Source organism: Equus quagga, chromosome 16 (genome assembly GCF_021613505.1).
Source record: "Equus quagga isolate Etosha38 chromosome 16, UCLA_HA_Equagga_1.0, whole genome shotgun sequence".
In the NCBI taxonomy this organism is placed as follows: domain Eukaryota; kingdom Metazoa; phylum Chordata; class Mammalia; order Perissodactyla; family Equidae; genus Equus; species Equus quagga.
The window spans coordinates 3,948,702-3,964,367 of record NC_060282.1 but is presented as its reverse complement, the minus strand read 5'-3'; the positions used below and the strand labels follow the sequence as shown (position 1 = coordinate 3,964,367).

The 15,666-nt window shown below is 43.4% G+C and overlaps 1 protein-coding gene across 5 annotated transcripts in view; it reads right to left on the bottom strand.

Annotated features, from left to right (window-relative positions):
• Nucleotides 1-3,392: 3,392 nt before the first annotated feature.
• AGO2 (argonaute RISC catalytic component 2) overlaps nucleotides 3,393-15,666 on the bottom strand; it is a 117,217-nt gene continuing 104,943 nt past the window's right edge. For all 5 annotated transcript variants that reach the window (XM_046642058.1, XM_046642057.1, XM_046642060.1 and 2 more), the window contains one exon: nucleotides 3,393-15,451. In XM_046642058.1, the coding sequence (XP_046498014.1) occupies nucleotides 15,343-15,451 (109 nt within the window). In that variant the 3' untranslated portion in view covers nucleotides 3,393-15,342. The remainder of the gene's footprint in view (nucleotides 15,452-15,666) is intronic.

The following is a 15,666-nucleotide window of genomic DNA, read 5'->3' as shown; positions in this document are numbered from 1 at the left end:
TCCAGTTAGTCCCCAGGCACAACTGATGCTTTTTGTCCCTCTTGTTTTAAAAATTTATTTTAAAATAAAATATTTTAGAATCCACTTTTTGGTGTGCAGTTCTCAGTTTTGACAAATGCAGAGTCATGTAGCCACCTGCACAGTGAAGATACAACAGTTCTGTCACCTCCCCCAAATTCCCTTGTGGTCAAACTCATTCTTCCCCTTAACTTTGGCAACTGCTGACCTATTCTCTGCCTCTGTAGCAGGAGCCAGCGAACTTTCTGGAAAAGGTCATATAGGAAATATTTTAAATTTTGTGGGCTGTATAATCTCTCACAACTACTTGACTCTGCCATTGTAGTAGGACAAGAGCAGTCACATAATACATAAAGGAATGAGCATGGATGTATTTCAATAAAACTATTTCTGGGCACTGAAATTTGAATTTTGTATAATTTCCATGGATCCTGAAATAGTCTTTTGATTTTTTTTCAACCATTTAAGAATGTAAAAACCATTCTTATAGGCCATACAAAGACAGCAGGCCATATTTGGCCCACACACCGTGGTTTGCTGACCCATCTTTCCACAGTGTCATATAAATGGAATCATATACTATGTAGTATTTGAGTCTGGCTTTTTTCTTTCTTTCTTTTTTTTAGAGAGGAAGATTGGCCCTGAGCTAACATCTATGCCAGTCTTCCTCTATTTTGTATGTGGGACGCCAACACAGCATGGCTTGATGAGCGGTGCATAGGTCTGTGCCCAGGATCTGAACCCACATATGCCAGGCTGCTGAAGCAGAGCATGCAAACCTAAGCGCTATGCCACTGGGCTGGCCCCTGAGTCTGGCTTTTTTATATTTAGCATAATTCCTTTAAGATTCATCCATGTTGTTGCAGGTATCTGCAGAGTATTCTTTTTTATTGCCGAGTAGGATTCCATTGTTTGAATACACCATTTATTTAGCCAGTCCCCAGGTAAATGGATAATTCCCAGTTTGGGCTGGAAACACTTTTTTTTTTTTTTTTTAATGTTATAATCTTTTTTTTTTTAAGATTTTATTTTTCCTTTTTCTCCCAAAGGCCCCCCCCCCCCCCCCCGCCCCCGGTATATAGTTGTGTATTTTCAGTTGTGGGTCCTTCTAGTTGTGGCATGTGGGACTCCGCCTCAGCATGGCTTGACAAGCAGTGCCATGTCTGTGCCCAGGATTCTAACCAGTGAAATCCTGGGCTGCCGAAGCAGAACGAGCGAACTTAACCACTCGGCCACAGGGCCAGCCTCTACTAACTGCTTTTTGTGTGTAACCAGCTGAAACATCCTTAACGCATCATAAGCACTTCAGATCCAGTTACTCAGGGAGCTCTCATCCTTCTTGGTTCCTCCTTGAACCACATGCTAGTCTATTACAGTAGCTTCCTAACTGGTTTCCTCACCATCTTTAGAGCCTCTCTCCTCTTCCCATCTTGCATACTGCTATCAGATTATCAAAATGACTTTATGAAGATTAATCTTTTCCTGGTCAGAAGTGTTAAAAACAGCTGATACTGAAGTAGCCATTAGCGGCTGAGCCTCTTTTCTGTGCATTGTGTACATTTTCACCTAATCCTCACAACAATTTGCAAAGTATCCACATTTTACAAAGGGAACGGAAGCTCAGATTAAGGAGTCCACAGCACACCTAGGAAGTGGTGGATCTGGGATTCAAATCCTATGCTGCTTAAGTGCAGTTTAGCCCCACTCTTTTGTTGGGTAAATTCTTTCTTTGGCATTCAAGGCCCTCGACGCTGATCTTACTCTATATCCTATTGTTTCCCTACATTAACCTTCCATTCCTGCTGAAATGGGCTCCTCATCTCTATGGAGCATAAAGGTCCATTGTACCTCCTGTGACCAAGGAGCTATTTTCATCATACACTGTTTTTATACTTAGGTTTCTCCAATCAATTTACTGCGCTGGCCATACAGTAATTGATAATGAAATAGTGAGAATGTAACAAGGGAAGACCATATTTATTAAGTAAGGATGTTGTAGATCTCTCGTGAATTTCTGTATGTTCTTTCATTTTCAATTAGTGTGTCCCAGGGCCAGTGGGCACAAAGATGCTTTGTGGCTTTGGATATTAAGTAGGGGCCGGCTCAGTGGTGCAGTGGTTAAGTTTGCACATTCTGCTTTGGTGGCCCAGGGTTCACTGGTTTGGATCCCTGGTGCAGACCTACACATTGCTCATCAAGACATGCTGTGCCAGGCACCAGACATACAAAGTAGAGGAAGATAGCCAATCTTCCTCAGCAAAAGAAAAAGAAGAAGATTGGCGGCAGATGTTAGCTAAGGGCTAATCTTCCTCAAAAAAGAAAAAAAGAAACAAGAAGTACAGGATACATTGAGGGGAAAAAAAAAAAAACCTACATGTTGATTTTGTTAGGGGGAAAAAAGAGTGGAACAAAATACACCAGAATGTTAAGAGTGTTGTGATTACAGATAATTGAAGATTTTTATTTTTATGTTTATCTGAATTTTCACATTTTCTTTAATGAACACATTTTTCTTTTTTTTTGAGGAAGATTAGCCCTGAGCGAACATCTGCTGCCAATCCTCCTCTTTTTGCTGAGGAAGACTGGCCCTGAGCTAACATCCATGCCCATCTTCCTCTACTTTATATGTGGGACGCCTGCCACAGCATGGCTGCCAAGCGGTGCCATGTCTGCACCTGGGATCCGAACCGGTGAACCCCGGGCCACCAAAGCGGAACGTGTGAACTTAACTGCTGTGCCACCACGCCAGCCCCAGAACACATTCTTAAAAAACCATAAAATAGCTTTAAATGAGAACAAAACCTTGGCCTGCGTTAGCAACAGTGTGCATCCTAGGCATTTTTAGGTGTTCTTAACCTAACCCTCCTTCCCTTTCCTAACACCACATATTTTTTTCAGCACAGTTAGAAGTCAAAGACAGCCCGGAATGAGGCCCCCAGGGATTTCAGAGCCGCACCAATATGTGTAAACACAGCCAGCGCAGACGGGCTTAAGTGAGAACCCAGATGTCATCAGCTCTGATTCCCACACAATGTGGAGTTGAGGGCTTTGCACGTGACTGGGGCTTAGCTGAATGGCTTTCTACTTCATTCTTCCCAGGGCTGCTAGAGTAGAAACATCTAGCTCTTCCTAGATAGCACAATAGTTCTCCCGTCCAGTTCATTCCTGTGGTTTTCATCCCCAAACGTCAAATTCTCAGGGGTAACCAGCTTTGTTGAGCACACTGTTCAGGGAACAGGCCCAATGCTGGTAGAATGAGCTCCAGAGCTCATCACTGCAGGCAGGCCTCCACCCTGGAAGCCTGGAGCCTTAACCTGTGCAGAAAGAAGCACCCGGAGAAATATGTAATTCAAGATCTTTGGCAGAGGCAGCTGTAAATACGAGGAACTTTATTTTATTTTTTGCTGACATACTATGAGGCAAAACAAAATTGACACCATACAAAATAACTTTATAAAATACCATTCACGTCATAGTTGATCAGATTTACAGCATTCTGTGCATGTTAAGAGTTATGTATGGAGGTGAAAAAACACTAGGCCAAACTTTTAGTATTAGTTTATATACACACAGTAAGAAACAAAACAAGTAACTGTCAGGGTTTCCATGAATTTATTGCAAAAATAGTGCAAACTACTTAATCTAGTAAGCTGTAAAACAAACTTGAAAGGACCCAGCTAAGCTTAAACACGACAATAGATGCTCAGTGTCTCAGCCTGTAGCTTCTTCACCGGGTTGTCTTTTGTCAATCGAGGCCACTCCCCATCTGTTCAGTTCAGGGTGAGTGCTGCAGAATAGAGGGTGCGAAGACTGGCTCTTCAGAGACCAGATCGACCCGGCTGCCTAACGCCAGCAACACCTTTAGGATCATGCTACTTACTCAATGGCAATTTTGTGAGGTTTTGTTGGAAACGTTAAGATGCCACAATGTTTAAGTTTGACCTTAGGAATCAGTTATCCAACCTCTTGATGACATGGAGAAAAGAATTAAGAAAGCAGCATGAACAGAAAGGACTGGGAACATTATTGTCTGCTTATACACATGGTATCCTTTTCTCAGGTGTATTTGGGTAAAGCATTATTCTACCGGTGGGCAACCTGTGAACCAGATATTGCAGTAAGTTAAAAAAAAAAAAAAAAAAAAAGGGTACTTTTATCCCTACAAGAGTAACTTTGAAATTTCTTTCAACAGTCCATTGGGGTCCAAAAAGCACATATCTAAACAAAATAATAAGAGCAAAACAAAATGCTACATATAAAAGCTAAAGAAATAAAATGCAGCATATTCAGGTTCTTTTTCTTGAGGTACCTGTATAAATTTAATCACCTGCCCAAAGTACTCTTGTTAGGTAAAAAACAAAATGCTTACTGGTGGGCCAATCGCAGGGCATTTATTATTATTGAGAAAGTGCAACAACGCTGATCTTTATATGCAGCATACTAAAGGATGATTTACTCTTTACAAAATATAGCTTAAGTATCGACCTGATGGAAGTTTAAAAATTAAAAACATTTAACTAGAATCATCCCATTTTTTTGAGATCCTGCAGCAAAAAGCCTCCCAAATCAACTTTCAAAGTTTTGCCAGTAAGGAATGTTGGTTCTCTTGTAAAATTCAGAGATCTCTTTAAAATAGTAAAACTATATACTACAGGAAAGATCCCTAATTTTTATTTCTTATTGGTATAAAATGAAATTCTTAAGACTCCAAAATATTGTGTTACCTCCAAAGAATTAAGTTAGAAAAGATCGCCGTAGTAGGAAAAGTCTAGAGTTGTAAACCGCCAAATACAAAAGCATGGAAAGTCATCAATCTCTATCTTACTTTCTCACCTGCCAGAAAGCCTTCCTAACTTACAGAACCCCCGAGGCTGCTGCCGGATGCAGGCCCCCCCCTCCAGATGGCCACATGCGCCCCCCCTTCCGCTGTCGATGGTCATTAACACCTCCCCCAAGAGTCAGGAGAGATGGAACTGACAACCAACCACTTGCTGCTTATGAAATAAACTTATAAAATATGCCGGAGGAAGAGGTGGGCACAAATGGCGACGAAAGCAATAGTAAGGGTACTTGTGAGCTGTTTTGGCCGCCCCTTCACTCACACAGAAAGTGGAGTGATAGCTGTAAGTATATGCATAGAAGAGTTTGTAATTTGTTTGCAAAATGTTGAATTTGCTCTTGGACACAATTTTTTTTTCTTTTCACAAGAGGGCAGTTGGGATTCCAATACATGTCAGTAGTTGGCTGGGGGAAATCTATCAAATTCCACGGCCAATGGGCTTTGCTCCCCACCTGCTATATAAAATATTTAATTTCATAGTGATTTTTTTCAATGCGTTAGGATTCAACATAAAAGGCACAAAATAAATAAAAATATTATTAAATAAACGGAAATTATGATTTCAAGCTTTGTGTGGAGTTGCATCTCACTGTTTGGTTACTTTTTCCAATTAATTTGACAAACTTAGTAAATAGCACCCAACTGTTTAACTGAGGTAGATCCGCATTGTAAAGAAAGCTGGGTCCCCTCCATTTCTGTCTAAATTTAAGATGCTTTTACAAAAACAAAAACCCACTTAATCATATGCAGAGGCGATGACAGGTGGCACTACCTGAAGAAAGCTCAGAGCACGAGCAGGTTTGCAGATAAGGTGACGCCCAAATCATACTTTCCATCAGCCATGAATAAATCTCAGACTGGAGGGAAAACAATTCAAACACTTAAAAATAACCCTGAAAAAGTCTGAAGACTTTCAGAACAGGTCTTTTTGACTGACTGCCAGAAAAATGCACAATGATCCAATTTCATCAAGTGATGGCAACAGCCAAGCCAGATGAGAGAGAGCGAGAGAGAGAGAGAGCGAGAGAGAGCGCGAGCGAGCGAGAGAGAGAGATCTGTATCATTGAACATTTCCCTTTGTAACTCCAGAGGAAAGACTTGTTGAATTATGAAATAGCATCTTGATCGAAACATCTTAAACTCACTCTGCCTAATATTTTTGCATACTCTGAAACTTACAAATTTAACATCTGATTAAGGCTTAATTTAAAGTGGTATTACCACCTAGCATCATGCAAGCATTGGACATCCTCAAAACAGAGAATGATATTCAACTAAAGACAAGGACATGAAGCCTCAGAATTGTATTTAGCAGGTACTATAATTTTATAATTAATTTTACAATTCATGTAGCAAATGAAAAGTTATACAGAGAGGCCAATGTATATAAATACTAGTTTATACAAGAACTGTCAATTTACAAAACAGCACTGCACGGTTTCTATATTGCAAACATAAGACATCGTCACATAGACCCACCGCACAGGTACAGACGAGTCCGTGGACAACACGCAGAGTACCACCTGAAATGAGGCCCTTGTAGCTGCTCGGCTTCTGAGAAAACAGTAAACTTTAAAGGGTCGTAATACATTTGGATTCGAAATGTCTTCTAAAATGTTTTATTGTGGGGGAAAATTAAGAAGGGACAAGATCTACCTATGGAACTTTCAAATTCATTTTTGGTTCTTTTTCATTTATTTTACAAAAATAAAATAAAACTAGGAAAGCTGATAAAACTCAGGGTTACAATCCCTCAATACACCCGAGGCGAGTAATCTGAAGTGTACCAGAGGGAAGAACAATCTGGATTTAGACACGACATTCTTTTCTAGTGTTTAATGAGTAATTAGCCACTTTGCTGCACAGAAACTTAGAATTTTCCTCTTAAAACTTTTTAAAAAGTAAAAACTCACTTGCCTCTACAGTTATAAAACATGAATTCATACCTTCACCCACTACATTAAAATCCACCATCAAACTCAAGACTCAAATTCCCATTTAGTGCTACACTATATACTTTCAAGGATTTTAGTCACGTGTGTATTTGGCTTTGAAGAGGATCCAAAGCTGTCAAGGTACTGGGCCCTCGGCAGCCAGCGCCTCTGCTGAGGGAAGGCTGCTTGCTGCCTTTCAGAGTGGAGGGTTTGGGCAAGAGGAAAGGGCCAAGAGAAGCCACCAAGAAGGATCTTCTACACATTTTAAAAATAAATAACATTGGATTATTTCCCCCACTTAAAACCAATAAAATCACCCCGACAGGGAAAGGTGGTCCATCAGCCAAGAAAACTGCTCAAGACCTGGCTTGAAAAAGTTAGAGCTAAAAATTGTATTTTAGATATGTCAAAATTGGACTCCTATGTGCACAGCTCAAAGTGACAGCCACAACTAAGCAAGCAGTCTCCCTGCACATCACAAAATGGAGCAACAATCACGAAAAGCATTCCAAAACAGGGATGGTAGGACTCAATAGCACCTTACATCTGAGGACTTCACACACATTGCACAAAGACACGATTCTAACTCCTTTTTTAAAAATCTAGTTCTGTTACACTAAATACTCTTGTTGAGTGACTGTGAGAACAAAACCACCAGGTTTTGCTGATGGTCATGGTCAATGTCTAAGAGATGGGCCTTGCACCAATTTCCTGAAATCCCAGCAGAGGTGAACTTGGTGAGAGCATGGGAGAAATCATGCAACAGGAACCTAACATTCTCCGACACGAGACAGCGTGCATGGGCACCACAGTTCACAGAGTCAGGAGCTGAGGAGCAGAAGGAGCTTCAAAGGCAGGTCCATGATTGACTTATGGAATGGTACAGGCTTACTTCCCAATGAAAATGGAGCCCCAACATGATTCTGAAAGGACACTGAGGACTGGACTTTAAAGGCACAGAGGCTGAGACTGGGTCTTCCAGAACATACTCGGTCTGGTACTGATGGAGACCAGAGGAAAACCTGGGCATCACCTGCTTCTTGGGTCAGAGGGGCCTGCCTTCTCCCTCCCCTCAGGATTGTTCCCACAATCTCCAGAGTTCAAAGGAGCCTCGGGTCCTCCACATGAGCACCTATTGCTGTCAAGTGGTGCCAAGCAGCCAAGCAGTTGGTCTGCGTTGCACCCCCTGGCCTGGTGGTGTGGGGCATCCTTGGGATCAACTCCTGGTTTTAAGGACCTTGAAGATTCAGAAAGTACTCAACGAGGTTGGCCTAGAGACACCTGGGGGGAAAGAATGAATATTTGGTGTTTTAGCTTTGACTCTGAACTACTCAAATCCAAAGAGGTGGAAATAGGAGACAATCCAGCCTCCCTGAGCCCCTCACGAGGGGCTGGAGCGAGAAGAGGACTCAGCCCATCAGTCACACCACCAAAGGCATCTAAAGATCTAACACATCGAAATTGTTCACATCAACCAATAAGACAGAAAAGTGTTAACAAAAGCACCAGTAATCTTCAGTTCTCTCATTTTAAAATACGCTTTCATGAACGCAAAGATGGTGGGAGAGGCCCACCTCAGGATTCTGGAGACATGCGAGCAAAAAGCTGATGGGCAGATCTGCGTTCAACAGTTCACATTACTGACTGGAGGAGTGGGCCACTGCGCAGTGTCCCCAGAAACACCCTCTATGGGATTCTGGCTAAAAATGAGGCCAACCCAGAGGTCCCAAGGAGCCCCAGAAGCAGGTCAGCAGATGTTGGGCACCCACCCTACACATCCGAGGTGCCTGGGGTGGCCTGCAGCTACAGAGCAGTGTGGTTGCAGAGTTACAACACATTCTTAGAAAGACCGCAAAGGACACTTAGCTCTTTCAGAATTAAAGCACGCCACGTAGCATGAAATCATCAAAACCCAAAAGAACAGTGTTAAAGGCAATTACTTCCACGTAATGATGGATTTGGGACCTCTCTGGGCCAAAGTCAATGTCTGATGAGCGTCCAGCAGGACAGCAGAGCCACTTCCACATACCCAGACATCTGTAATTGCAAAGCTTGCTGCCTGTCCCTCAAGAATTTAAGAGCAAACCAGTGGAGGTGTTTTGGAGCAAATGCTAAACTTCTGAAGATGAGAGAACATAAGGAACCTAAAGAAAAGGCGTGAAGGAGGCAGAGGGTGACAGTGAATGCATTACCCACAGTGGTGTGTGGGCAAAGGACATTTCTGACAGCAAAGTGGTTAATCACAAGAAGGGGTCACAAGATTCAGAGTCACAGCAAACTCTCCCAGGACAGATTTCCTGCAAGTTGGCGTCAGAGGATCCAGGGCGCCGGTGGGAGGAGCTCCTACTTCAAGACGCCGGCTGTGGACCCTGTGTTCCTTTCAAACAAAGGGCCTTGGATTTGAACAGAACATTCTGCTTTCAAACCTTAGATCATTTTTAAGTAGGGAGTGATAGTAACTCAAAGTTCCAAAGTCAAAGGTCAACTACATCTGCATTGTTTTTCGAAACCATGCAGCTACTTTAAACGTATTACTTGCACGAGATCGGTGTTTAAGCACCGTGGTGATTTTAAAGAGTGTATAAAAAGGGAGAAGTGGGCAGAGGGAGCCATTTTCAACCCACTCATAAGTAAAGCAAAAGAAAAAAAAAAAGTGCTTTCTTATATTGAACAGGAAAGTGAAAAGCCAGGACAGCAGGCCATTTCAAGGTTTCGCCGCACACAGCCCTGCATGGAGATGCTCCTGCCAGCCTGTGAGGACAGTGCAGAAAAGCCTTTCCGTTTCATTCACGCTGGCAGCTTAGAATCCTAGAATTTCGGAGCTGGGCAGCCCTGAGGAGACCCTGGCCCACCCATGGCACCTCAGAGGGGGAGGAGGGGACTGCCCACGGGTCACAGTATGGCACACAAATTTTCAAGCCAGAACTGAACAGAGAGATGTTCACAATTCAGTTTATTCAGGCAACATTTTGGCTATTTTCAGTGTGGATTGCTAGGGTTAAGAGCAAACATGAATCTATTGAGAATTCAGAGGTAGCCTTTATCTGCATTTACTTCATCTAAAAGGTATTTAGAAACTACCTTCTGTAGTGATTTGGCTAAGCCAATACATTCACTTTCGACAATAAAATGGCAAGACACATCCAAAAAAGCATTAAGCGAGGGCACCACGATGGCATCGACGTGACATTCACACACACTCAGGTGACTGATTTGGGTTTAAGAACTCCTTTGTGTGTCTGACACTGGGTAGCCTGACCACAAACAGAATTGCAACACTGTGGGCTGGAGCACGCACTTCTAATCTAGCAAAATCACGGGGCAGAGAGGAACAGCACTGGATTTCAGGGCTCTCTAGCATCCATGGGATAAGCCATAAATGACGGTTTTGACACAACAGTGACCTCATGGCTTTAAAATGACGGCTGACCAAAGACAAGCGAGGGCAGCCCTCACCCTCTGTTAACATTGGCCAGACAGATGCTTCCTACCGAACTGCCGAGTGCTGGGCAGACTAGAAGAACACGCTTTGGGGAGTCATGGCAAACGACAAGGAATTAGACAGACCAAAAAAGTGTGCAAAGGATTCACAATTCTCTTAAAAGTATATCTTCAGAACTTAAGGAGAGAGCATCTTCCCCTCTCAATAGGTTGCAACCTTTTCTTCAGAAAAACAAGAAAACGAGGCTAGTTTGTCCTTCATGAATGGTCAACAGACACAAGGCTAAAGAACAGAATTACGTCCACACGACTCTAACACATAATACTGAAGAACGCGGCAGCCTCCCTAAAACAAAGCAATGCTGCGTTCACATCACTTCTGCGAGCCTAACCCTATTTACAGTCATCTCAAACAAGTACAGCAGATGCAAAGTGGGACATCATAAAAAGGAAGCTGTCAAAAAATCAGTGCAATTATTTGGAGTTGAAAGTTTTCCTTACAAAAAAGAGTCAGCCTGTGTGTAACACGGAGAGCCCCATTACAAAGTCACACGTGCACTGTGTCTACATTGAAAAACGTCACAGCAGCCGAAACTCTGGCACGGCAGCTAGAGAAAATATTTTGGGCTACTTTGGGGAAGGGCTTAAAATATAAAGAAGATATCTGCATTCTGAAAGTGAGGCGCACGAACACTGAGGAAGTTTCTATTTATTGTACATTCCTTTTCTCATGAGCGTGAGAGATGAGTCAAAGAGGTCACAGGGAAATTTCTATGACTTGTCTGGGCCACTGGGATTGTCCACTGTCTGGATTATGTCAGCTTCTAAAGCTCCTTCTAATGGAACTGCCTTAGGTGTAGGAAAATGCCCAGGAAAAATTCTTTTAACTGTTCAACAGATCAAAGTCCCAGTGAAGGATTACATCCAGATCCTGACGGCTCCATGACACAAGCCAAGTGCTTCCATGACAACGAGCGACCAAGAGAAGTGGCCCCAGCCCCCAAAGGCCTCCCAGAGACAGTCTGGTGTCCCAAATGCATGACGCTTGGCTGGTCTACCCTTAACACATTGTATCAAATATATAATTTGACTGAAAAACTGCCTTGTAAAAATAAAATTTAAACCACCCTGCAGATCAATGTAAAATTACATTGCTGTGTATATAAGAAAAACAATTCATCCAGAAAAATTACCTTTGTAGCTTTCAAAAATAAATCATCCGGCAAAATTGAAGGTAAACATTAGGTAATTTATAAAAATCGGGGAAAATAATTTCTATCATATTCATCAGGTACCACATGCACTGGAATATCCACATCGGCCAAATCAAACCAGAGCAGAAAGGAAAAAATAAATAGCAACATTTGCATTTAACAACAATAAAAATAACATAGAATCTAACATCAATAGAACTCCCCCCAACCCTGCTGTAGGAGCTGGACTCGAATTGTCTATGAGCACTCAGTACCCGGGGAAACACCGGGAACAGCAGAGTTTACGGCCCACCTCCAACAGCTTGGCAAACACTCTGTTGCCAGCAGTTCCCTCAAGGGGAGGCCGCTGCAGTGGCCAGGGATGTCTGTGGTTCCAGAGTACAAACATTCATTTAAGGGAGTATGGGAACACTACCGAAGGGCAACATAATCTTGAAAAGGCAGACCCTAAAATGTAGTATCAAGTGTACATGCGAAGACTTCTCAAAACAGAAAACCCAAATAAAACAATCCCTTTCTAAAAGTACAAGTATGCCCAGTTTTACAAAATTCATCTGAACTAGGAAAATCTAAGCTTATGATACACAAACAGCAGGATGGAATTATAGCATTACCAAAGGGATGTTCTACAAAACGGTGGCTTTTTAAACGGCTCCCCTGGGTTTCTTTCATCACTTAGTTATTAGGGTGAGAGCTTCTGAAATGTAATAGATAGTGGTGAAGGGATGGGAATACATTATTTTTCTTACAGTGAATATTTTAAAATATACTAGGAAGAGTACCAGTACAAGAATCTAATTGGGAGACCTCTTTTAAAGAGATGAGATAAGTCCCGGTTTTTCTTTTAAATGAATCCAGATTCCTACATCATAATTTTCACATTCAGTTTGCTTAAAGCAAGGCACACCTTACTTAACAGTGGGGTGGGGCAAAGCCGGCGAGCAGACGCCTCTCTAATCTGCATGGGCCCCGAGCCTCCGGGGTCCAGTCAAACGCAGGAGGAGGATGGGGCTACCCCAGAGCCCCTCCTCGGGGCCACGCGCAGGCATGAGGTAGCCCTGTGCGGGTGCAAGCACAAGCAGAAGACGGGCAAGGGGCCCTTTGGCTTCCATATGAACAGGGCTCGGACTTATTCTACTGCGCTTTGAGGTTTTACACTGTCTCAAAATTTATCCTAATAATGGGGGGATTGGTAGAAATTTGGGAGAACAATTATTTACCTGAGAAATTGTAACTACAGCCATTTAAATTCTGAATCATTAGACATGTACCAAGGTATGCAGCTAACCCAGCTGGAGACGTTTGGTCTATTAATGCTTTTAGTATTAAAAGTTTTATAAAACAAGCATAGGGCTATAAAAAGTATCCTTCTCAAAGTACTTTGGCCCACTAACAAGAAAACTTTTCCTTCAAAAATGATAAAAAATTTTAGGTCCAATTTTCTGCCAGCCTGTGATCTTCCCCAGGTATTAGCTCAGAAACCCTCTCCCTGCAGCCCAAAGAGCTCCTCCCTGCTGGACCCGCGGCGCGTGGGAGAGCACACTCCAGCGAGCTCTAGATCAGGGCTCTCTGACTCCAGGCAGTCCTGGAACCCTGGCCAATGGTGTAAAATGCAGATGCCACTCCCAGCCCTGGGGTCTGCATTTTTACCAAGCACCGCCACTGCCCCGACCACTGAGATCCTGGTGCAGGTGGTTAAAAACACACCTTTGAGACACGTGGTTCTAGATGATCCTAAAAATGGCTGAAAACTAACCTAATTTCAGATTTTAAAAGCGTATTAGTGAAAAGATTCCCTCCTTAGCTTGAATGCTTCTGGTAATTTAAGCCAAGAGTGTATTGGTATGCTTCTGAACATAGGAGAAAGTGCCACTTGCCAATAAAACGACAGGGAATTGCAATGTTTCTTAGAGCAGAGGCTTCTGTCATTTAAAAAGACAAAGAAAAAAAGATACAGCAAGAAGAGACTAATGCCATTAATAAGACACCCACATGCACACACAGACACACACACACGCACACAGTTCTCGGAGTAGATAGCTTCACAAATAATATTGTCATCCCTTTGTTATCGCTGCCAAAATCCAGGCTGAGTGTCCATTACAGCTCGGCCTGCGGTTCCCTGCCCTTCCCACTCCTTGGAGCCGTCAGACCAGGAGACAGAGGTGGCGCTTATTCCAGCACGAGGCACCCCCATCGGGACCCTCACTCCACCGCAGTGCCAGAGGTAAATGTCAGGCCGGGCTGGGGAGTGGAAACCTACAGAGCACAAAGCAGCTCTAGGGGAAGGGTCGTCTCCTTCCTAGAATCTCTACATTGAATGTGGACGTGACTCTGAATACAACTGCCTACAAGAACAAAAAGCCAGTTAGCACAAACAGACGTGTCTGTTCTTACCCTTTTCAAGCTGTCCATGGTATCACTCTTAGTGCAATGGTTTCCAGATTGGCAAACCCACATCTGGGGCCCAGAATGCAAATCTTAGCAGAAGGGTCTGCCACTGCTGCTGGCCTGGCAGTCAGCCATCCGGAGGCCAGGGCTCTGTTCCTGACTGCTGGCCTCGCCCCCAACAGGGAGCCACTGCCAACAGCTTTCTGTGTGTTTCAGTGCATAGATCCTATGAAACGAGTCTAACAAAACCACACACAGAGAGAGGTACACTCTGATACATGGACGTGTCTCCCAGGAATGGGAGAATACATACATTCCATTTGTGCTTAATCGGCTGAGCAAGAACACGGGGGCGAGGGGACAGAGAGGGAGGGAGTGATGGCCTCGTGAGTGTGCTCGGTCCTCCTGAAGGTACAGGCTACACAATCTACGCTGAGGGGGGCAGGCTGCTGTCACATTAAGTCAACTGCATATTCCTGTACTTAAGCACTGAGAACCACAGGAGGTGGTCCAGGCTCCAGGCTCCGAAACACTCTTGATAACGCTAAACAGATCACAAGAAGCACCCCGTAGTCAATAAAATGAAAAATGGCATCTATCCCATCTATCTATCACATTAATACTGCAAACCAGATATATATATTTTTCTCTTACATTAAAAACATAACAGTGAAAAAGGATTGTACTGTATTTATCACCACAGACCCGTATTCTTTAGAAACTTTGGAAAATAAACGTCACAGTCCTATAGGACAAATCTTATGATTAGACTGTCAGCATATTGTCTTTTTTCTTTTTTTAAATAAATTTTTATTAAAATGGCACTTGTCTGCCAATCTCTCTGGACCTATAAATGTTGTAAACACACGTGGCCCATCTTCTGCCACTGCTCCTTGTTTCAAGCTGTGAGAAAGGCAGGCAGTGGCAGAACAGACCCACCTGTGGGCGCCTCGGCATGCCACCTGCCCTCGGGTCCCAAAGGGCTTGTGAAAGCCAAGTCAGGAGCACACTAGCATCACTTTGAAATAAACTTTAGTGACAACATCAGAATGTTCAAGGCTTTAAAACCACAATCGTGTTTTGTGCAGCTCTCACTCTCAGAGAACGTTCACAGCTAGTTTGAGCCCATCAATTTCATATAGAATCATGTGTTAAAAACAAGTAAATTGAATGACCAAATAAATTAAAAATGTTTTAAAGCCCTGAGTTCATAGACTGGTTTTAGGAGATTTTTAGGAAACACGGGACTCTATTTTAGTAAGCAGCTTATAGATTTTGGCAAACCATATTTCCTAGGACAACGGGGTCTCATACAGGTCTGCAGTTCAAAATCCAAGTGTGAAATCTGGGACGGAAGGCATTCTGGAAAATGGAGAATCTACTGAAATCAATGACGTCTCATGTTCGATGCTGGCTGTCACGGAAGGGCTGGGCATCTGTTGGTCTGAGTGTAGCTGGTCTCATGTGAATCCAACTCGGTACACAATCGTAAACACTAAACATGTCAAGCAAAGTACATGGTGCGCAGTGTGTCCTGGTGAACCTGGACCGCCTTGGCCAGCGCTTGATGGTCTCGGCCGTTACTCTGCCCGGAGGTATGGCTTCCTTCAGCACTGTGGGGACGGGGGACAGAGAGAGGACAGCCTTTAACGCACCACGGCGCAGCGCTCTGATAACTAGGTTAGGACCATCCACCAGACATCTGGGGAGGCGGCCACACAGCTAACAAGGGGCAGTGAGGATACTGGCATTTGGGAGTCTCTGTCCAGCCACTGTGACCCCACTGCTACCCATTCTGGAAGAGCAGCTGCTGAAGCCCATTTCATAA